This window comes from Protopterus annectens, chromosome 1.part0, assembly GCF_019279795.1.
Source record: "Protopterus annectens isolate FY-2018-M chromosome 1.part0, PAN1.0, whole genome shotgun sequence".
NCBI lineage: Eukaryota > Metazoa > Chordata > Ceratodontiformes > Protopteridae > Protopterus > Protopterus annectens.
Genome location: NC_056725.1, coordinates 1389497945 through 1389521261, shown reverse-complemented (window position 1 = coordinate 1389521261; position 23317 = coordinate 1389497945). Strand labels below are relative to the sequence as shown.

General features: G+C 42.0%; 1 protein-coding gene across 1 annotated transcript in view; it reads left to right on the top strand.

Annotated features, from left to right (window-relative positions):
• The window catches only part of MDN1 (midasin AAA ATPase 1), a 3484183-nt gene that overhangs the window by 545143 nt on the left and 2915723 nt on the right, over positions 1-23317 (top strand). Inside the window, exon 14 of the mRNA XM_044071809.1 lies at positions 22895-23043. Within this exon, the coding sequence (XP_043927744.1) occupies positions 22895-23043 (149 nt within the window). The remainder of the gene's footprint in view (positions 1-22894; positions 23044-23317) is intronic.

Here is a 23317-nt window from a genome sequence, read left to right as displayed (position 1 = left end):
ATCAGTCATACGTAGACATGCTTGGCTCAAAGAGCAAACCTTACCAGATCATGTCGAAGCTAAATTACTAGATGCACCTCTTCAAAAAAGATGTATTGTTTGGTGTTAAAGCTGAGGAGGTATTAAAGAAAATGGAGGAAAAGGCAAAATCAATGCAAACAGTGAAAGATTTCCTACAGGTACAACCTCCATGTTTCAGTAGAAATTGGCCTTCAAAAAATTGGTCCTTTCCAGCCACTGACAGACCTCAGAGGTAGATGCAGGCGCCCGAGGGGTAGAGGGCAATCTCATGGATCATTTAGAAGCAGACAGTGGCAAGCACCTACACCAAGAGGTGGAGAGGATAGATCATAGCCATTCAGAAAGCAGAACCAATGACTTTCCCCTTTGCATGCCAAGCAAAGCTCTAATGGCAGCACCTTTAGGCGGAAAACTGGCATTATTTTCGAAAAATTGGCATATTGTCACAAGACAAATGGATCCTGGACATTATAGACAGAGGCTACAGATTCCACTTTCACACCCTTCCAAAAATGAGAGGCATGCCAAACCTGCCACAAAATCAAAGGGCAGAGGCACAAAAACAAATTTCAGCTCTCATGGACATGAAAGCTATTCAAGAGGTACCTGCACAAGAACAGGGTCAAGGTTTTTATTCCAGACTATTCCTGGTACCAAGGAAGGACAAAGATTGGAGACCTATTTTGGACCTATCCATCCTAAACACATATTTACTCGTACCAAAATTCAAGATGCTCACATTACAGCAGCTATTTCCCATGCTGGGCAAGGAGTCTTGGCTGGTAACATTGGACCTCAAGGAGGCATACCTGCATGTCCCTATCAGACAAGATTGCAGAAGATACCTCAGATTTCTTGCAGGTTCAACCCATTATCAATTCTCTGCATTGCCCTTTGTCTTACCTACTGCGCCCAGAGTGTTCACGAAATGCCTGGCATCAGTAATCGCCTTCTGCAGACTTCAAGGGATACAAATATACCCATATTTGGACGACTGCCTGATCCATGCGGACAGCAAACACATACTTCTGAAACACCTGGCGTTTGTAATAAAGTTGTTGAACTCTCTGGGATACACAGTCAACAAAAAGAAATCAAGACTAATACCCTCTCAAACAATAATTTTCCTGGGTGCCAGCTTGAATACAAACACCCAGATGGCCTACCTCACGCCAGAGAAACAAGGGCAACTAACTCAATACTTCAGAAAACTGGCAACCTTCACCAGGCTGACTGCAAGGAAAATCCTGCAGGCTCTGGGATTCATGGCATCTTGCATCCTGCTAATCCCATGTGCAAAGCTGCATATGAAGAAACTTCAATGGTACCTAAAAAACTTATGGTCTCAACACAACCACAGTTTGGAAACAATTATACCACTGATTCCATGCCTCCAAAAGGAATTTCTGTGGTGGGCTCAATCATACCAAAGAAACATAGGTCTCCCATTCTGCTTGCCTCAAGCAAATCAAATCACAACAGACGCCTCGGACTACGCTTGGGGACGCACATGACATATCAGTGCATTCAGGGCAAATGGTCCCAAAAAAAAAAGCACCTACACATCAATCAAAAGGAAATGCTAGCAGTAAAAAATGCTATTATGGCTTTCAAAGGCCTACTGCATCCAGGCCAGCTATTGATAAGGACAGACAACACCACAGTGATGTGGTACATAAACAGGGAGGAACCCATTCATATCCCCTGTGCAGGCTAGCCATGTCTCTTTGGAGCATGGCTCTGGAATTACAAATCCAACTTCAAGCACAATTCCTGCCAGGCAAGGAAAACACGCTGGCAGACAACCTAAGCAGAAATATGACAGATCCACACGAATGGAAGTTGCATCCTCAAGTTTTTACAAAGATAATTCAAGCATGGGGAAGGCCAGACATAGATCTCTTTGCTACCCACAGAAATTACCAATTGACAAAATTCTGCTCAAGGACCTATCATCCACAGGCCTGGAAAGTGGACGCACTCTTTCAGTTGGACAACAATGACAGTTTATGCCTTTCCACCTCTTCCTCTGCTGCCCAAAGTTCTATTAAAGGCCAGAGCAGACAGACCAAAGATGATTTTCATTGCTCCAGACTGGCCAAGACAACACTGGTACCCACTCCTGAGGAGCTTGACGCATTCCCCACCATGGATCCTGCCTCTAATGCCTCTTCTGTTGACTCAGCACAACTTCAAAACTCTTCACAGTCAGCTGAAAACACTCAATCTAGCCGCATGGAGGATTCCTTAAATTCACAACAGACCCCACTCTCCAAGGAGGTGCAGGGATGTCATTTTGGAGGCCAGAAGGCCTTCTACTAGAAAAGCCTACTCCGCAAAATGGAAACTGTTTTGTGCCTGGAATCAGAAAAAGGGTCAGAATCCTGGAATACTGAATTTACCTCAAATATTACAGTACCTAGCTGAGATGCTAAGCAGTGGACTTTCATTCTCCTCCATCAAAATCCATGCCTCAGCCATTTCTGCTCAATACAACACTGATCCTCCTTTATTCTCTCACCCTCTCTTAAGACAGTTCCTCAGAGGGGCTAAGAATATAAAACCCCCAAGGAAGCAACCAATACCTGCTTGGGACCTCAATTTCATTCTAGAAAAACTGACCCTGCCTCCATTTGAGCCAGCTGCTTCAACAGAACTGCAATATTTGTCATGGAAAACAGCCTTCCTTCTGGCTATCACCTCTGCACGCAGGGTTTCGGAACTACAAGCCCTCATGGCTGTGCAGCCTTTCATCATTTTCCATCAGGACAGAGTTTCCTTACGAACCAACCCTTCCTTTATGCCAAAGGTAGTATCTAGGGTAGCCTTGAATCAGGCTATCCACTTTACCTACCTTTTACCCTAATCCACAAAACAAAGGGGAGAGACTACTACATTCCTTGGACATTCACAGACAGCTTCGTTATTATTTGGACAGAACAAAGCCATTCAGAAAATCAGAGCAACTCTGTGTCCTATGCTACAGGTGCTCAAGGGAAGGCTATTTCCAAACACAATCTCAAAATGGATAGCCCACTGCATACGCCTTTGTTATTCTTTTCATGGTAAAACTGTACCTACAGGCATCAGATCTCACTCCACAAGGGCCACAGCTACCTCTGCAGCTTTCCTCAGGGGGGTTCCTACCAAAGATATTTTGGAAGCAGCCACTTGGAGTTCTGTACATACTTTCTCCAAGCACTATCACCTACCATTATACTCCAAATCTAGAACGGGCTTTGCCACTGCAGTTCTGCAGGGCATCCTTGCTCCTCCTAGTTCCACTTAGTGCCTACCACCCCTTTTTTAGCTTTGGGATTCTACCCATCTGTTATGACTGCAGCTGTATGCACGATGAACATAGTACAGTTTTGTACCTACCATAAATGTAGATGTTCGAGTGCTAATACAGCTGCAGTCCAGGTTTCCCTCCCTCCTTCCCCTCTTGGGACAGGCCTAATGGCTAACACCTCCTCATACAACCTGATTGGGGTATTCTTTTATGGTGTATTTGCTTGCAACTACTGTTTTTTGATTATATTGCATTGCATTATTACATAAATTTATGTTTTGCCTTCCTTCTGGAGGCACCTGACATCTGGGGCAAGAAAAACTGAAGAAAATGGCGTTGGCTGGTTCTTTTATACCCCTGCCACACTGACGTCAGGGAAGAAGTGACGACATCCGACGCCGGACCTAGACTTTGGAATTCGGCCGACCGAGGACACGCCTGACGGCAGGATAACCCCATCTGTTATGACTTCAGCTGTATTAGCACTCTAACATCTACATTTATGGTAGGTACAAAACTGTACTTTTAATATTGCGAATGGATTGAATGAGTTAGTTAATGCCAAGAATTGGAGTTTTCTTGCTGAAACAAACTTGTAGTGCTGATGATGCATCAGGAGCTTCTAAGTCAGGGATAGTGCTGGGAAGGACTGACATGGTGATGATGTCAGAGGTTAACTGCTCAACGATCCAATGCTACAAGACTTCTTGATCAGTCCAGCACCAGATGGCACTAATAAATAAAACCTTACCAGTGGTCTGTGCGACTGAGTTATGTAAACACATGGCTGGCTGACAACTTTGTACACCTCTAGATTTAATAGCTTCATTATATGAAATTTACCAGTGGTGCCCTCTCTAGCTTTAGAGGTGAAAAATGGGATTATGGGGTCAACAGCACCCCCACACGTGCACACACACATACTAGCAGTGTTATAAATGAATATTGTATGAACTGTTAAGGCGTAACTTGAATCTTCAATAATTAATACAGGTTTCAATTGAGGTGTAATCCAGGATAAACTTAGAACAAAGTATTTCCCACACATTAAAATGCAGTGAACTTGCAATTACATTGCTTAGAAGTGGTAACACTTGTAAGAATTTGTTACTCTTCTCCAAAAGTGGAATAAGTTTTCAGTTTGATGGCAAATACCACTAGAACTTTCAAGGTGTGCATTACGAGACAGCCAGAAGATAGATATACTTGTCAGTTCATAGCAGAAGTTGGGAGCTGTTTCAGTAGAGATTGCTGCTTCATACTGAAAGATTGAACTAGTGGGAATCTGAAATCTTTCAGAGCTAGGGTGCCAATATTGCAGATATGATGCATATGAAGACATGGTAAATATAGCAAGACCAAATAACACATTGTTGCACCCATTGTGTATTTATAACTGACCTGTAGCAGGTGGGCATTACTCTTGTCTGCATTTTGTAAAGGAATGGTAAGTAGCCGATTTAAGCTCCAACCTACAGCTTTAAGCGTTTCACTTCATTTACAAACTCTGTTCGCTGATGCAGTGAGCAGTAAGACTGAACACAAATGGAAATTGAGCCTATATGGTCAGGATGTTGTATAAATACGGTCTCATCATTCCAAAAGTTGTCCTGTCTTTTTTTTTTTTTTTTTTTTTTTTTTTTTTTACTAATCATAGCAGTTGGGTCAGAATTTTATGGTCCTTCATTTTAACAGCACAGGTAGAGTGAAACCTTAATGTATGCCTTTCCTTTTCCTCTGACACAGAAGATGTACTACTAAAGCAAAACTGAGCCGGTCTTAGCTTACTAGGTCTCTTGGTTAATACAGCTGGAGGTTTCTCTGCTTATTGAGCCTGATCACTCTTCCACCACAGCTGTTATGCTCTATACAGATTCTTACCGATTTAACAGGTCTGAAAAATTACATTCAGTCTCAAAACCTTGAATTTCTCTGCTTTCAGGGATATAATGTTGATGTCTAGTGGCAACTAATTTTCCACTGACATGTTGCACATCTTAAAGGATCCCAAGGGGCATAATAAAGGATTTCACATTTTAGATGTTTGAGATCAGTTTAAAATGTAGCACAAGGTCTGAATCCTTTTAAATAGTCCCATGCCAGTTGTTAGTCTGTCATTGTCAGCAGCTCAATGGATAACGGTCATGTTTTGTGCAGGACGTTCAGAAGGCTGTGGGTTTTATTCCCACACCAGATACTTGGATCCATTTTCCAATTCTGATGCTGAAACTGCAGTGCAGCATAAGGGTAAGGGGGTGCTGCAGTCCTGAGTGTGCTGTCCAACGTTAAAGATATTAAACCTAGGTCCCTTTTGCCTGATTGGTGGTAGCTTAGGTGGATGCAAGAAATCATGTCTCTTACTGATAAGAGAGTAAAGGGACTTCCTTGCTGCTGTGGCCTAATTTCCCCTATTCAGTATGAGTGCAGATGTTGGTCTCCCCTGAAAACAGGACTGGACTAGTGGGAGTAACTCTTTCAGCAAGAGGAAATTAAAATATTTAACTCCAACTTGGTATATTCATGCATTAAAATTTATTCATTAGTAGTATCTGCTTGTCTAATGTCTTTCTCAGATTACATTACAGCCATCTAGAGTTCTTAAAGGAGTTCTTCAGTTATGATTTGCATTTTTGTTAGGTAATTGATCTTTACACTTTACCTCATACTGCATCAGGAGATGTAGTAGTTAAATACCTTTTTTCAAAAGCACTTTACTGGTTCCTGTTACATATGGTAGGAGGTGTGATGCCCCACCACTGATCAGTAATCAAGCCGTCTCAATCCTCACCACTGGCAACAGTGAGGGACTTGCACTGGGAGAACAGCAAGTACACACACAGTATTTCCAGATGCAGCGCTCTGCATCAAGTGCAATTTCCCTTAAGAGCACACAGAGACTAGTCGGTCTGGGGCTGTTTCTCCCTCTTTCTCCAGATTTCCAAAAAAACTCCCCACTGGCACAGCTGTTGAGTTGAGATCTCAACTGAGTGGCCAAGCCAAGACCTCCAGCACCCTCTCTGTCCAATCAGTGCTTTGTGTCCCTGCCCAAATAGCTCACAGACACACTTTGTTTTATTTGCACACAAACCTGGAAAAGGCTAGCACAGGTTTACTAGTTATGCCCCCTTTTGCCCAGATTAAAAGGTAGTTATCACTGCCACCAGTCAACTACTTATTGGCTACTTTAAGGCTCTTAAAGGGTGTCCAGTCTTACTATGTAATATTAATATTAATATAAATGGTAGTTTGACCAAGAGCAAGGCTACTAGGAGTGGCCCATCCAGTGTCAACAAGTAAATATGCAAGTAGTCTCAAAACTTAAATATCTCAAAACAGATCAGCCATAATGAAAGGTTTAAATATATTTAATAAATAATAAAAGAACAAGAAAATATTCAGTATATCATCACAGTGACAGAGTACAAAATCACGGGAAATGTTTAGAACAACATTGCAGGACAGCCTCAAATAAATAAGGGAAAATATCTTAACTAAGCTTTGCTATATTCCTGACTGAATCTAAAAGAATTGCTATACCCTAGTTAACTTAAAAGCAAGGCAGATGTGGTGAATAGTTGTTGTCAGGTCCAAGACAGAATACAGAATGCTGCCTCTCTCTCAGACGACTTAAATTAATATCTCAAATATTACTGCTGGGATAGTTTGCAGAATGACATTTCTTGTCATCTTACTCTATCCCAGATGAAACTGGAAGCTAGCAGTATTTAGCATCTACCCGTGAAAATACATAGACCTCAGATCTTTGGCAGATGCTGTAAGTTGTAAAACAAACAACGTCCCCAGAAAGCTCCCTAGTTTGACATTGTTTCCTTGGTGCATTGAAACTGAAAGATGTCCTCTTTTATTGCTTAACCATAAAGTACTTTAATTTCAGCTATTTTTCTAAAGTTTTGCTGGACTGAAGTTAACCTCCTGTGTTCCAGTTTCCACTGATAAAATATATACAATTAAACAGTTACAATAGTGCACGTAAATTTCTGTTCTGTTCCAGTTAGGGCATGCTGTGGTTACATTTTAAGCACAAGCACTTTATAAAATATCGTCTTATGCCAATCTTCGTTAATTCTTGATGAATGGGACTCTGTTTCGATCTTCGGAACTAGCTCAGCCATTATATAGCTTGTGCAGGCCATAAAGCTCTTGAGCTAAGACTCTACCTACAACCCCCTCTCTCTATTACCTCAGATCTCATTTGCCCCTCTGTCAGCTGTTGCTCTCAACTAAGTCGTTAAATTTCTTAACTTGTTTTTTTTATCTGTACAGATTTTTTTTCTGTATGTGTGTGTGTATGTATATGTATATGTATATATATATATATATATATATATATATATATATGTATGTGTATATATATATATGTATATATATATATATATATGTGTATATATATATATATATATATATATATATATATATATATATATATATATATATATATATATATATATATATATATATATATATATATATATATATATATATATATATATATATATCTATATATATATATATATATATACACACACACACACGCATACATACATGATGTATATACTACATTTTTTTTTATTGATTAAACCTTGTATTTCTCAGTTGGATGTGTTTGGATTCTCTGCCCTGTACCTCTGGTAATTTCAGTTACCATTGTTGGTAACACACTCCCACCTTCTGTTTGCGGTAATTCTTAATACCATCGTTGGTATTTCTTTCTTCTCTCATACCCTTTTGGTATATCTCCTCTACCATTGTTGGTAGACCTTCCTACTGTCCTTTTTGTGTGTTGGTGGGTGTAGATGTTGGTGGGTGGGTGTGGGTGTTGGGTGGGTGTGTGTTGGGTGGGTGGGTGTGTGTTGGGTGGGGGTGTGTGTGTGTGTGGTGGGTGTGTGTGGTTGGTGTGTGGTGGTGTGGTGTGTGTGTGGTGTGTGTGTGTGTGTGTGTGTGGTGTGTGTGTGTGTGTGTGTGTGTGTGTGTGTGTGTGTGTGTGTGTGTGTGGTGTGTGTGTGTGTGTGTGTGTGTGTGTGTGTGTGTGTGTGTGTGTGTGTGTGTGGTGTGTGTGTGTGTGTGTGTGTGTGTGTGTGTGTGTGGTGTGTGTGTGTGTGTGTGGTGTGTGTGTGTGTGTGTGGTGTGTGTGTGTGTGTGTGTGTGTGTGTGTGTGTGGTGTGTGTGTGTGTGTGTGGTGTGTGTGTGTGTGTGTGTGTGTGTGTGTGTGTGTGGTGTGTGTGTGTGTGTGTGTGTGTGTGTGTGTGTGTGTGTGTGGTGTGTGTGTGTGTGTGTGTGTGTGTGTGTGTGTGTGTGTGTGTGTGTGTGTGTGTGTGTGTGTGTGTGTGTGGTGTGTGGTGGGGGTGTGTGTGTGGGTGTGTGTTGGGGTGGGGTGTGTGTGTGGGTGTTTTTAGTTACCTCTTTCAAAATATTGGAAAAGCATAAGAGCACTTCAAGATTTCAACAGTGTCAAGACTGATGGGCATCTTTTGTGTGTTTATTGCCCAGGAGCTCCTCATCTTGAGCAAAATTTTTGCCATCTGCCAGGCCTTTAGTAATTGGGCCTTGGTCGAGCGTTGGAATAAGCTCATTTTGAAGGGCGTATTAAAAACCACCTTTAGTGAGGCTTTGTTCAAGTCTGACCCCCCCCCCCCAAATCAGACCCTGTCAAAAATAAGAGCCACTCTGTACCTGCGTCCCCCACGACACTGGCACAAAAACATAAGGCTACAGTTCCCACTATCTCCATGGAACTGAAAGCAAAGGTACCAAAACTACAACTAAAAGAATCATTGGCACTGAATACTGCCACTACAGTGCCTTCGGCACCAGCATTGCCACCGCCCTCTTTAGTTTCCAGCTCAGTGCCAACTTCTGCACCGGCTCTGTTCGCCCCTTCAGTGCCAAAACCAGATCAGAGTCTTTCTGAGGACGTGGTATTCATTTTCCATAGACTGTTTTGTGGGCCATTTGTCCAATCCCTTTCTGGAATGACCAGAGTCCCCTACAGGATTGTCCGTTCGATCCTCCAGTAGTCTTCCTCCAATCTTGACGTCTACCTTGGGATCAGCTGTTGGCGGCCAGAAGTATTGCTACCCCTTCTCTGGCCCCTCTCCCTTGTGTAGTTGGGGTATCTTCTCCAAGGACGACTCGACTGTCTCCTATGACTTACAGCAGAGCTTCAGAGCACAGCACTTTGATCCTCCCAGTACCAGGCGTTCTGGTGACGTTAGGCATCTCTACCTCTGCACTGGATTTTGTTCTGATTTCTTTGGTCCCCTCCTCGGAACGGACAGATTCTCAGGGCCAAGGCTGCACTGTCTGTTCTGACAGTCTCGGATTGGCACCTGTTTTTTATGTGGAGCTGACCTTGGCTTTCGGAACTTCGTTGGTTGTGGCTCCTGCCTCATCGAGTGGACTGTCAGAGTGGGTTGTGACGCTTGTTTTTCATGGTGGTCTTTCTCCATTCCGGTCTCCCACTCCTTCTTGGGAGGTACTTCTTTCCAGGTTGTGGAGAGATTTAGCCTTTGCAGCCTGGAGTGTTACATTACCATATCTTCTGGTTCAAAGCTGACACCAGTTTCCAAGACACGACAGCAAGCACTGACACTTAGTTACCCCTGTACAGAGCCCGTCTTCTTCAGAGTCTTCCTCAGGGATCCCCATTTTATACCCCCCGGTAAGAAGACATGCAAGAGGAAGCACCTGGATTTGCTGGAAGAATCTCTTGCTGAGGAGCCAAGATTTCTTTGAAAGGGAAGGTTCCCCTGGTCATCCCCTCAAGATGTATCCTTTTGAGACATTTTTGAGATCCTCAAGCAGAGGGATAACTGGAAGCTTCAAGACCCAACCTCAGAGGAATCCATGTACTTGCAAGCATTTAGTGCTCGACAATCTTTCTGGTTGACCCCACCCGCTAATGATCTTAAGCTGGTCGCACAGAGGGCTTGTAAGGCCCCTGACTTCTTAGAGCCTATTTCCTGGCAACTGGACAAAATTTTATCACCTCCTGAAGACCACCAGTATTGGGCCAAGGGTTTAACAGTAGATGCCATGGTGGTGGAGGCTGCCAATTAGACTTCTACTGTCCATCCTCCTAACTGGAAGTCTAGGACAGTGGACAGATTTGGAAAGCTGGGCTACGCTTTATCAACCTTCGCTCTCAGGTCTTTGAACTTCATGGCACATTTTACTAGACTCTTAAGAGACCTGATTAAGGAATTATCAGATACTCTTGTGGGAGCAGTGTCTGACAAGGTGCAGGACAGGGTTGCGTCTTAGCTAGCCACTCTGAAGTCTATATCAAACCCGTCCATGCGGTTCATTGCACACAGCCGAAGGCATGCCCAGAACAGCAGGTTCTGGCATTGCTGTAAGACACCACACCTAGATGCGATTGTGGGAATTCAAGGAGTCCAAGTCTTCATCAGTGCTGCTTTTGACGGATGAACTTTTTTCAGTCACAAGGTGAAGGATGCATTAGCCAGGTGTGAGAAGGATGAAAATATCCTGTCTGCTTTGGGCATTCGTTTTTCTACTCTGCGATCCTACTCCAAGAATTAGAGGAGTGGAAAGATGATTCAGAATGTCCCAGGGGCCTTTCCAGGAGACTGGTGGTGGGGGCTCCCCTCAGGGCAGAGGGGGGAGCTCGGATGGAAGATGCCTACCGCGAGGCAGAGGTGACCCACAAAAACCAGGGTTCCAGAGATGCACTCTGTGGATGGCCCTACCAGTGCTGCTGAAAGGAAGTCCAATTGCTTACCTCTAGAAGCAGTCGGGAGAAGACTCACTGCACTCGACAGCCTGGAGCCAACCTCAGATAGTTGGGTGCAAAGAATGATTACCAGAGGCTGTCGCATCCTTTTCAACCTTTTCCAGAGATCACTGAGGAAAATCCCAGATGGTCCACCCAGTCAGAGGGATTAAGCAGCCATAGAGGTTCAAAAGCAGCTAGAAAAAAGTCATCCAAGAAGGTCCGCCAGACCTGATAGGATCTGGATTTTACTCAAGGTTCTTTTTAGTACCAAAGAAGATGAAGAATGGAGTCCAATATTCACCCTCAGCCTTCTGAACAAGTTTGTTCAGCAGATAAAATTCCAGATGGTCATGGTTCAGTCTCTTCTCCCCTTTCTAGGTGAAAATGATTGGATGGGCTCTGTAGACCTTCAAGATGTGTGTTACCACATAACGATGGACAAACTGTCAAGAAGGTGTCTCTGCTTTTGGCTAGAGGCCAGTCATTATCAGTTCAGAAGAGAGCTGCCCTTTGGCCTCACCACAGCCCCCAGAGTGTTCAGCAAAGCATGGCAGCAGTCAAAGCTCAGGTGAGAGGCTACATGGATTCCGGGTGTTTCCTTATCTAGATGACTGGCTCCTCACCCGCCCCTACCAGGCATCTACTGCTTCAAGCCACAGACTTAATCACACACTTGTTCAGTGCCCTGAGCATAACAGTCAGCAAAGAGAAGTCACAGCTGTCTTTTGCTGAGGACCTAGAATTCATAGAAGCCCACCTCAACACAATTTCATGTATAGCTTCTCTACCCTTTCACAGGCTTCAAATGATCGTCTCGAGTACAGCTCATTTTAGTAAAAAAAGAGTACTTCAACTCCTAGGAACTGTGGTGGCGGCGGCCATCACCCTGGTTCCCTTGGTGAGATTTCACATGAGGATACTTCAGTGGCTACTGGCCTCTCAATTGTCCATCCTCTCTCATCCGATGACTCACCTGATCTTAGTAAAGGGACATTGCAAAAAAGGATCTATCCTGGTGGATGCAGTCAGAAGAAATCCTAATGGGATGTCCCTTTGTTTTCCCACAATCCAAGGCTATGGTGACCATTGACACCTCCCAGATGGGGTGGGGGGCATCTGGCAAGAACAGTCTAAGGCACTTGGTCTCCTTAAGAGGCCAACTTGCACATCAGTATCCTGGAGATGAGAGCAATGCTCCTAGCATTGCAAGCCATTCAGTCTGCTCTTCCTCTGGGAATAGTTGCAATCCGGTCAAACAACCATATCATTGGTTTTGTACAGCAGTAAACGGGGTGAATCCAAATCCTACCCCCTTTGCCGGGAAGCTGTCAAAGTGTGGCAGTGGGTGATATCTTGCAACTGCTTTCTTGTGGCAATGCATATCCCGGGGAGTTCCAGCATGATAGCAGACAAAGCTGAGCAGACATGTTCTACTGCTTCATGAGTGGTTTCTCAGTCCTAAAGTGGCAAAGGAAATGTTTTGCCAATGGGGCCAGCCTTTCTGCTATCTCTTTGCCTCCCCAACCACCAAGTGCAGCAGCTACTTTGGCCTAATCTCACCCACAGCGGGAGTCCCCGTGAGATGCTGTCCTTCTCGATTGGCCCTTGGGTTTTCTTTATGCCTTTTCCCAATTTCTGCTCATACGACTTTTCCTAAAGAAAGCCCAAAGGTTGCAAAGCAAAGTGATTCTCATTGCCCCCTTCTGGCCCAGGCAAATTTGATTTCCCTTTCTTTGGCCTCACTTGATTCACCATCTGTGGATTCTGGAACCAATTTCAGACCTGCTGTCTCACTCGCAGGGATTGATGCATACCAATCTACTCTCTCAAGCTCACAGCTTGGTTCCTCCAATTCGATTAGTCACCAGGCAGAATACAACTTCCACCATACAAAAAATTCTTCTGGATTCCCATAAACCATCACACCAGGAGACTCTATTCCAGCAAATGGAAAAGATTTTCAATTTAGGCTTCTGAAAACAATTTAGACCCCTTTTCGGCACCTGTTGAAAACGTTTTGAAATGTTTAGCCACCTTTTTTGATCAGGGAGCTTCTGCTTTCACCATTAGAGCTCAGTTAGCAGCCATTTCTAATTTTCACAACTGATGCAACGACCTTTCTTAAATTTCCCATCGCCTATGCAAGGTCTTTCTCAAAGGTTACTTGCATCTAAAACCTCCATTCAAAGATCTCTTGGCTCTGTGGGTTCTAACCTTGGTTTTGCAATCTTTAGTACTACCTCAATTTGAACCAGTGGCCACTTGCCATCTCAAATTCCTTTCCTTGAAAACTTTTTCTAGTAGCCATCACTTCTGCCAGAGGAGTCTGAGATCTAGGTATTATGTGCAAAACCCCTGTATATCATTTTTCTTTAAGACAGGGTGTCCTTGAGAACTAACTCTTCCTTTCTTCCTAAGGTGGTCTCTGAATCAAATATTAATCAAACTATTGAGTTACCAGTTTTCTTCCCCAAGCTTTCCAACAAAGGTGAATATTACTTACACTTACAAGGATGTACATAGGCAGCTGTGTTTTTACCTCAACAGGACTAGAGTCCCGGAAATCAGATCAGTTAATTTCCTTTTCTGGTCCAATGGTGGGACAAGCTGTATCAAAAGTGACCTTATTTAAATGACTGAGAGATTGTGTTACCTTTATTTATGCATATAACAACTAAGTTACCTGTGCCTGTTAAAATGCCTTCATCCAGATCAGTTGCCACAGCAGCGGGTTTTCATTCAAAACTTCTGTGGATGAAATTTGTGCAGCTGCAACTTGGGCTACGCCTCATAACTCATTACAAATTTGATATGGTCTCCAGGGGAAGCGCATCCTTTGGTTCTATGGTTCTCAGGAATATCCTTCCATAAGGCCATCCAGGGACTAAAGTAGCTGAGGATTCTGTCCCATTTGTCAAGAATGAGAGAAGATTGACAACATCATATAAAGAAATTATGTACTCAGCATAACGTTCCATCTGTGTGTTAGATCTTCGTTCATTCTTGACATCCCACCCACCTTCCCCGTCTATAGATTTCCTGGGGGGGGTTGACCTTGGACAATGTTTCTGTTTATATTTCGTATGTATATTCTTGCTATGATTTGCAAACTCCATCTGAGGTAATGGAGAGAGGGGGATTTGTGGGTAGAATCTTAGTGTGAGAGGCTGGTGCAAGCTGTATAATGGCTGAGCCGGTTCCGAAGATCGGAACGGAGTCCCATTCGTCAAGAATGAACGAAGATCGACAACACAGATGGAACGTTATAGTGAATTCATAACTTTTGTTCAACACATGTCTGTACAAACCTAGTTTGATGTATACATAACATACAGTTCTAGTACAGTTGTAACACAGGCATCTTGTATGAATCATGTTGATATTCACAAATGACGTATAATTTACAAAATTCTAGAAAGCTGTGCTGGCAGTATCTCCTTTCATCACACTTCTTCCCCCCCTCAAAGACACAGCTAATTTTTTCAAGAGACCCTTGAGAAACGTTGCTTGAGAGAGATGAGACTGTCTGGGAATACATTACCCCACTCCTTGTCTTGAGATTCCAGCTGCCCTAGTATTGCTGCCCCCAGTACAGTGTTGCACTGTCATATCATATGCCTGTAACCCTAGGCTCCACTATAATAATTTGGGATTTTGCTGGCGAACTCCCTGTTACCATAGACCCCCCTCAAACTTTTCCTGCCTTCTACCGCAGATACTTAGCACAAAGGCCTCCCTATCATAGTAAGGTTTCATAATGTTAACATGGTACAGTTTTGCCCCTGCCTCCTTCCTGGCAGTTCTACCATGTAGTTAACATCACTGACTTTCCTTACCACTTTAAAGGGTCCCTCCCAAGCTACCTGCAGGTTATGTCTGACAGGAATGAGAGACATAAACTGCTGCCCTACAGCATAACTCTCTAGCTTGAGCAATCCTGTCATACTAGACCTTTTTCTACTGTTGGGCTTCTGCCAGGTTTTCCTGGGCCAAGCCCATGAGTTCGCAGAGCCTTGTACTAAGGTTTAGGAGGTATGCCACAACAGGTTTCTTGTGGGATCCACACTTACCTTCCCACTCATCACAAATAAAATCTAGAGGTTCCCTCATTCTGTGCCCATACAGCAACTCAGAGGGTGAAAAACCTGTGGATTCCTGGGGCACCTCTCTGTAAGCAAACAGATGGGGCAGATTTGTCACACTCCCTCTTAAGCTGCTCTGCAAATGCCTGTAGCATGTTTAGTGTAGAGTTTTTAACCTCTCCACAATACCATTAGTCTGGGAATGGTAGGGGTTGGTCTTCAGGTGCTTTACCCCACAGTGCTTCCCCAGACAATCCAGCAAGTCTGATTTGAAATCGACACCTATGTCAGTCAGTATTTATTTTGGGAAACCTACCTTGCTGAAAATCTCTAACAAAGCATTTGCCACCTTTTCTGCCTCAGTGGAGGACAGGGCCACCGCCTCAGGGTATCTAGTAGCATAATCTACTGCCACTAGGCTATACTGCTTTCCTGTGGAACTTAGGGTACTCAGAAGCCCCACAGTATCCGTAGCTACCCTCTTTAATGGTTTCTCAATCACAGGCAGAGTCACCAAAGGAGCTTTAGCCTTGTCTCCTGCCTTGCCTACCTTTTGGCACTGCTCACACGTCCTGCAGTACCCTGTTACATCCCTGGAAATCCCAGGCCAATAAAAGTTCTGCATAATATGTCTCTTTGTGCGCTTTATCCCCATATGACCTGCAAAGGGGAGTATCATGGGCTATGGCTAAAAGTGACAAAACAGTAGGCTCTGGCCACTGCCAACTGTTGTGTTCTCTCATCCTGTAGCTCCTCCCTCAGAGGTCCACTCTCTCTATATAGTAACCCTTTGTCCCAGTATACAGATTCCCCTTTTCCTTGAGAATCCAGCACCTCTCTGGCTACCACCCTCAAGCCCTGTAATGTAGGATCTGAGAGCTGAGCCTGTTTCAACTCTCTCTGTGACCCTTCCCAGCTCCCCTTCCCCTGGAAGCCTGGTATTGACTGACAGCAGTGTGTCACTGTCAACCTGGGTACTACATTTCACCTCTTCCCTTGCAGTCACTGTGTCCAAAGGAACATCAATACCCACCAGCAGCTGTGGCTTCACCTTTAGACTTAACTGCTGCAGGCTAGCTCCCTCTCTGAAGTAACCACCTCACCAGTCCTGGCTGCAAGTGTGTGGTCTGTCTTGGTCCCTCCCAGGCTACCAGATCCACATGTTGGTTTCCAATCCTCACTACATGTAAATGCATACACACAAAGTACTGCATTATCAAAATCATTCCCTATCAGCACGGATATCGTCAAAACACACCTCCTTGCTCTTGTTATCGTCCTTGTTATAGGCTCCATAAGCTTGGTGACTGCCCTTTCCACTTTCTGTTGCCTGAGTTGTTGCGCAAGAAGCTTTTGTGCTCTAGAATTATCAAAAAACAGTTGCTTATTGACGTAATCCCTTATTTTTCTGTTAAGCATTCCGCAGTTGCTCTTTTTCTTGTTCTGGGAGATTCCCCCTATTTTGCAATACTTTAACATTTGTCAGTCCCTCTAAATAATTCTTGTTACTGTTTAGCCACATCTCCCATTCTTTTATTTCCAACCTAGTTTTAAACTCCACTTTAATTTTATCCCACTCCATAGCTATGATTTCAGAAGACAAATCTGTTTTCTCTAGTAGCTCCTGAATTTAGTTCCACAACCCGTTCCTTAAATTCCTCTTTTCAACCAGTAGGTGGAAAAGCGCCAGTGTCTCATCTTCATTTCATTTCCTAGTGTTTTTATTTTAGTTATTATTGGTGTTCTGAACTACTTATTGGGTACATTTCAAGACCTTCAATTAAATGCACATGTTCCTGTGAGAGATAAAATCTCTCTAGGCAATCCAGTTTTTGTATCTTGGTGAGTAATATGTAAATTCACTCTGAACTCCTGGTACTGAATACGCATCTTCCATGTCAAACATTTTCATAAATTTCTTCAAAAATCTACCCTCCCTTGTTGTATTTTCCTTTCTAGGCCCCCCAGACACATCTTCACTGTTGAATAGCAAATTCCAGACTCCACCTATAAGTAATATTCCTTGCTGAAAGGTGATCATTTCTCCCAGAAATTTCTTAAGCTCCATTATAGCAGTTTTATGTAAGTGCATGACTGTATAATCCACCTCTGTATCTTACATTATTATTTTTTTCCCTGTTCTATCACTATTGGAGCTACTCTTGCAATTAATATAAGTACTCCTCTTTTCATCTGCCCCAGATATTCTGCTGAATAGCCGTCCTGAAAACCTTTCTTTATCAAATTCACATTTTCATTTCTTTGCTGATGTCTCTTGTAGCGTAGATGTTTGCACTCTCCATTTTTTAATGTAATTCACTACGCTTTCTTTTTTATATTTATCTGTAAGACCATTCAGATTGAAAGACATTACAGAAAGCATAATTTTCTTATGTAATTATTACCACTTTTAATATACAACTGCTCTTTTGCTAAATATCTATTTCCAACTTTTATGTTACATGTGTATACTGTTCAGCATGTTGGTCTTTTATACAGTCGTTTCATATCATTAACATTTGCAACAAAAATGAAACCACACGAGCAAGTTAGGAAGAAGACTTTCGGATTCTCGACCGACCCACTGGCCTTCAAAGGAATGAAAAATTCACTGGGATATACTACATATACAGTGCATAGTAATTAAACAATTACATCATTAAATAATTAAATAATTAATGAAGAGAATCAGCAACAGGACAGTGAACCAACACCCAACACCATTTTTATAATATAATATATAATATATAATAATATAATAATTAATATTATTAGATGTGTTTAAAAATTTAAAATTCGAGGTTTTTTAGGGTTTTATATAATTATAAAAAAAAATCTACTCTCCAATTTTTTGTAAAATAAAAAAAATTCCCTCCTGAAAATACATTTGGTTTAGCTAAAGCAAAAAAAATAAAAAAATAATGAATCAACTGGGCATCCTATAAAGTGATCAAATATAAATATGTTCCTCTCTGTTCTCACATCATTATCACAATGTGTTCTAGTAGTAATTTAAATTTAAGTTTAGTTAGTCTGATATATATAGTATTTAGGCAAGGACAATCACAATATAAATATATAAACACAACACACCAACAAACAGTTAAATTTTTTTTTTAAAAAAATACCCCCCCATATATATAGAACATATTGGGCCGAGGTACCGGAATAAAGCTCTTTCCTGTAATCCTGCTCGTGTGGTTTGTTTCACATTAACATTTGCACCCATGTCACTTCTTGCATAAGTTTTTGTTTTTTTGAAAGCCGTCAAACAGAACAAACAACCCCCCTAAAAAAAAACCTCCTAAAACCTATGAACTTTACAATAACGTACACAACCATCTACAACTTCATATATTGAAGTTTTTGCGTCCTAATAAGAACATAAGTTGTAAATTGATAGCTACACAGATAAGCTAAAATTAACCAAAAAGAAAGGTTGGTCATGCTAAGATTCATGGTACAGCTTGTGCTTATTAGTAAGTGCTATTTGATTTTTTTTATATATCCATGTAACTCTCCCAGATAAGAAAACACTTGATTGCTTTCTGTAAACACTTTCTCCAAGCCTTTTTTTTTGTATCAAATTGTCTTCTATTGACATGCAAACCAGACACAAAACTGCTAAGGGTACCTTATCAGAAAAAAAGCCTTACAATTCTCAATATTCTTTTTCATTTACATGCTTTGTAATAAACTTGTTACTGGGTAATGCCTAGGGTTTTTACCCAGTAATTTCCTTATGCAAACATGGGAAAAAGCACACTGATTTTTCTTTTGTCATAGCCCTCTTAACCAGACCGTTCCACTCTCCCAATCTCCTCCTCATTTAACTTTAGTTATTTTTCTTGTCATAATCTTCATAAGTTTGGTGACAAACCTTTCTAATTTTTGTTGCCCGACTCATTATAGTAAATGTATCTGTTCTCTTAATTTGACAGAAAACAGTTGCTTAACAGCAACCTTTTTAAACTTGTACATGTTCTCTAAATACTCTTATTTTTTCTTGAGCATTTTATAGTTGCTGCTACGCTTGTTTTGTGAGATTCCCTTATTCTGCAATACTTGACTTTTGGCAACCTCACTAAGTTTCTATTATTTTTTTCCCCATATCTTCCTCTCCTAATTCTACCCTATTTTAATTTTAAACTTCATTTTGGTGATGCGTTTCCCAAAACGGGCTCATTTGGAAGTCAGTCATGTCACTGTCACAAGGGAAGAAGCTTACATATAAAAATATGTCACCAGTTACAGCATCTTTGTGTTTTCTGTGTCCTGTGTGCTGATGGACATGTAAGAGTAGACTTCTGCAGCTGTTAAAAGTTTTGACTGCACCAAGAGTGAGATCTGAGGTGGACTTCTGAAGAGGCATTTTGCGAGTCTGTTATGTTCAGGAGCATGCTGTGCTTTCTAAGCCCTTCGTCATAATCCCAGCAGAGAATAGGCAGTAGATGCACTTTGGACAAGGACAGAAAGTTCCTTTTTACACCCAACACTTTCCTTTTGGGGATTAGTAGAAATAACTAGTCTCCTCTTAATTACCCTATTCCTTTTTGTTGTCTCAGAAGAGTCTCTAAATCTTTCCTTCTCTGCACAAACTTATTGAGATTGGGTGCTATAGAAGGATGTCACCTCCACTTGAAGTCATATTCGCTGCATTTTGTTGTAAACCCCCAGTCTCCCAGTATGTATTAAAAAGAGAAGAATTGAAGTTGAAGCCTCTTCCACTTCCCATATTGTATGATCCTTTTTTGGACCATTGATGCCACTTTGATGTGCAACCCGCTTATTTTACCTTCTTCAATCATGTTTTGGCTCTTTCTACCTAACAGGATTATTGCATGTCAGTAGCCTGACCAGACTTGTTCTTAAAGGTATGAGTATCTTGCAACTTTGGTTCCTGTGATGGGTAATTTTAACCAAACTGTCATAATTGACATGTCCACTTCTGGTTGACTTGGTAGGCCTGAATTTTATTTTGTAAAAGATGCTTTCTTTGGTGGCTATCACTGTTTCATAGTGGGTTTTCAGTCCTTCAGAGTGGTTGTGCTAAGACCCTTATTTGACTGTTCATAAGGAAAAAGCATCTCTTTTGAACTTTCCTTTGGTTCTTTATGGCCGTTTTTCTTTCTGTAGGTACCAAAAAAAAAAAATGAAGTGCATCGTCCACAACTTTTTCTCCACTTCATAGTACGAAGATGGAGCAGTTCTACAGGTGGGGACTACAGTGCTGGCCTTGTATATTTTCATTTTTTTGGAAAGTTGCCAGTCCTGATGCACTGTAGTGTGTTGCTTAGGGGTACCATGCCTTTCTGAATACATTAGTCCTTGAATAGCCCTCCAATAGACGTAACTGTTACATGCTCGTTTCCCTTCACAGTCAGCTCCGCCAGCCCTGAAGTTACTTGTTCCTAAGTCATTGTCTGAGCCCTCTCATTTTGCTATGGCATTGCTGTGAATTCCTGCTCTTCATTTAGTGATGATTCTTCCACTTGGATGCTACTTTTGGGACACTCCTTGGAATTCTACTTATCTGCCCCCCTACACAAATGCAGAGTAAGATTGAGTAGCTGATGTGCATTAGCTACGTTTTAAGGTCTTACTTTTCCTTAGCCCCCCCTCCCCCCAAAAAGCTGCTCATGAGGTCATATTGGCTGTTATGCAAGTAACCAGGCTAATTTCACTACTCAGTATTTTTACCTAGTGCTCCTCTGCAAGTGGAAACTGGGTGAGAACGTTTTACAAAGGAACATACTCTCTTTTAACCCAGGCTCACCTGTGTACTAATGGGGAGCATGTCAGTTGACGCACTGCATCAAAAATTAGTCCTCATTTGTGACAATTACTGATTTTCACACTGGCTATCACATCTGAGGATGTAGAAGTTATAGGGTTTACAGAGCAGAGCCCCTTGAATGACTGTTAGGGGGGTTAATGACCACTTCACCCAACATTGCATTGTTGTCCTTGGAAGCACAGGTGAGTTTTGTCTGCCGTTATGCTAGAAGCATGCAGCCTTTAATATAGAAGTCTGAGTCTCTTAATAGTCTTGAGACTCCACAAAAGCAAGTATTCAAGTTTCATCTCCTGCATAGACCATTATTAAAGATTTTTAAAGTATTTTACTTGATTTAGATGGAGAATTAGAGGGTCTTCCTCACAATGGCAGAAATGGCCATTTTCTCCAGCTGTGCAGCTATGTGCTTCACAGAGTAAGCATTTGTCTGGGATGGTCTCTCTTATCTATAGAGAGAATATCTGTTTGTGTTCTCGTCCACCAATGCGAGCATCAAGTCTGCATTGCTGTCCCATTTTATTGGTCATCTGGTTATCTCTCAACACTAACAGAAGAGTAACCAAGAGTCTGGGACCATTATGCTAATAACTTAGTGTTTGTAAATTTATATTTTGTGAGTGGCACAACTTCCCATGTTGGCCAGCAATCACTGTGCAGTGCTCCCCTGTGCCAGGCTTGAGACTAGAGCATGTGGCTCGCGGGAATAAGGTTTTCTTTAGGTGGAGCAAGTCCATCAATTCTGGGTTGGACATGGCCTTGTATGTCAGGCAGAGATCACCTCTGAGTAGGGGGTATGCAACCGAGTACAGCTGGAGTTTCTTCAGTCGAGCTGCATAGGGCATCTGTTTGAGGCCAGTCATCCTCTTGGTGAGGTACTTCTGTGGTCTTTCCAGCTGTTGCAGGTGTCTTGTAAGGTACATCCCAAATGGGGCGTTGTACTCTATGATGGGTCTGATGAGTGATGAGTAGAGGGGCACAATTACCTCTTTTTTGATCTGGATGCGAACCCTTTTGTGATTAGGTGGGCCACATAGGATTTTCTAACCAATGTGATTATCTAAGGTGAGATTGCTATCTACTTGGGTCCCCAGATCCCTTATTATGGCATTTGTATTTAGGGGCTATAACCTATGTGGTAGTTTGTGGGTACGTTGTTTTTTCCAACGGAGATGACTATGCACTTTTTGGCATTTAGCTTGAGGCCATGATTTTGACACCAGGTATCTGTCTCAGTGAGACCTTTTTGGAGGATGTCTGTCAGCCGGAGAGTCCGTTATAGCCCCTAGTTTGCAGTCGTCTGCAAACCAACTTCTGTTTGTAGCTGTTGTCTTAATAATTGATCATTGAAGTTTCTACAGTCAATGACTGTAGCATCGTAAGAAATGAAATACATAAAGCTGTAAAATATCAAGGTGTATTTAGAAACAGTTATGGAATAAGGGCACCCAGACAGTTCCAGTGATAGTAAGATCACCTTGGCTAAAGGTTTTACCAATACAAGTGTCTCTGTGTAAACTGTAAAAAGAGGTTATTCTTGGTACATTGCAGGCCCTGAGAAGAGCACTGTTGGCAAACATCAGACTGAAGCAGAACTCTCAAGTTTAAATGTGCCCTGATTTAGGAATGAGGTCCAATCCTGCCAAAGTATTAATAGATGCAGAACATTTGGAAAAATTAATCAAAGGCATGTTTTTACTACCATGTAGTATTTGTGCACTTGCCCCTTAGTTTTTAGTAGGCTAGTCAAGGAAAAGTGCCTCCACCTGTTTTATTAACCCTGAAGTATGAAGTAAAAGTAAGAGTGACCTTTGTTAAAATAGGTAGCTCATTTGCAGTTTGGATTTCATCCTTTGTTTGACCTCATTCACTTGATTACTTCAGTAATTACAATATAAAGATTTCTTAAGTCTCAGAAACCTCAATTCTGCTGTCGTTTTACTTTCTAGGAGTGCTCAGACCTTTGCAGAAACACGTCCTTCTCTTGTGCTCATTGAACAGCTGGCTGTGTGTGTTAGTAGAGGAGAACCTGTGCTATTGGTGGGAGAGACTGGAACTGGCAAGACATCCACAGTACAGTACTTGGCAACCATTACAGGTATTTAAATCTTACTGTAGCAGGAGAATTTCACGCTGGAAAAAATTATGAAATTAAAGCTGCAGTTTGTTTTCCTCCAGTAAAGCATGAAAATCTTAGTAGGTGCTCATACTGCTTGTGACCAGTGTTTAGTACATATAGCTGTCGTAAGTACATGTCAGACTAGCAGTCCTCTGTTTTGTAGACAGAAAATACTGTTTTAGCTCAACTCTACTAAATGTAGAGAAAAGTTAAGTGTATTGCGTTGTTAACTGCATGGTGTTCTCGAATAATG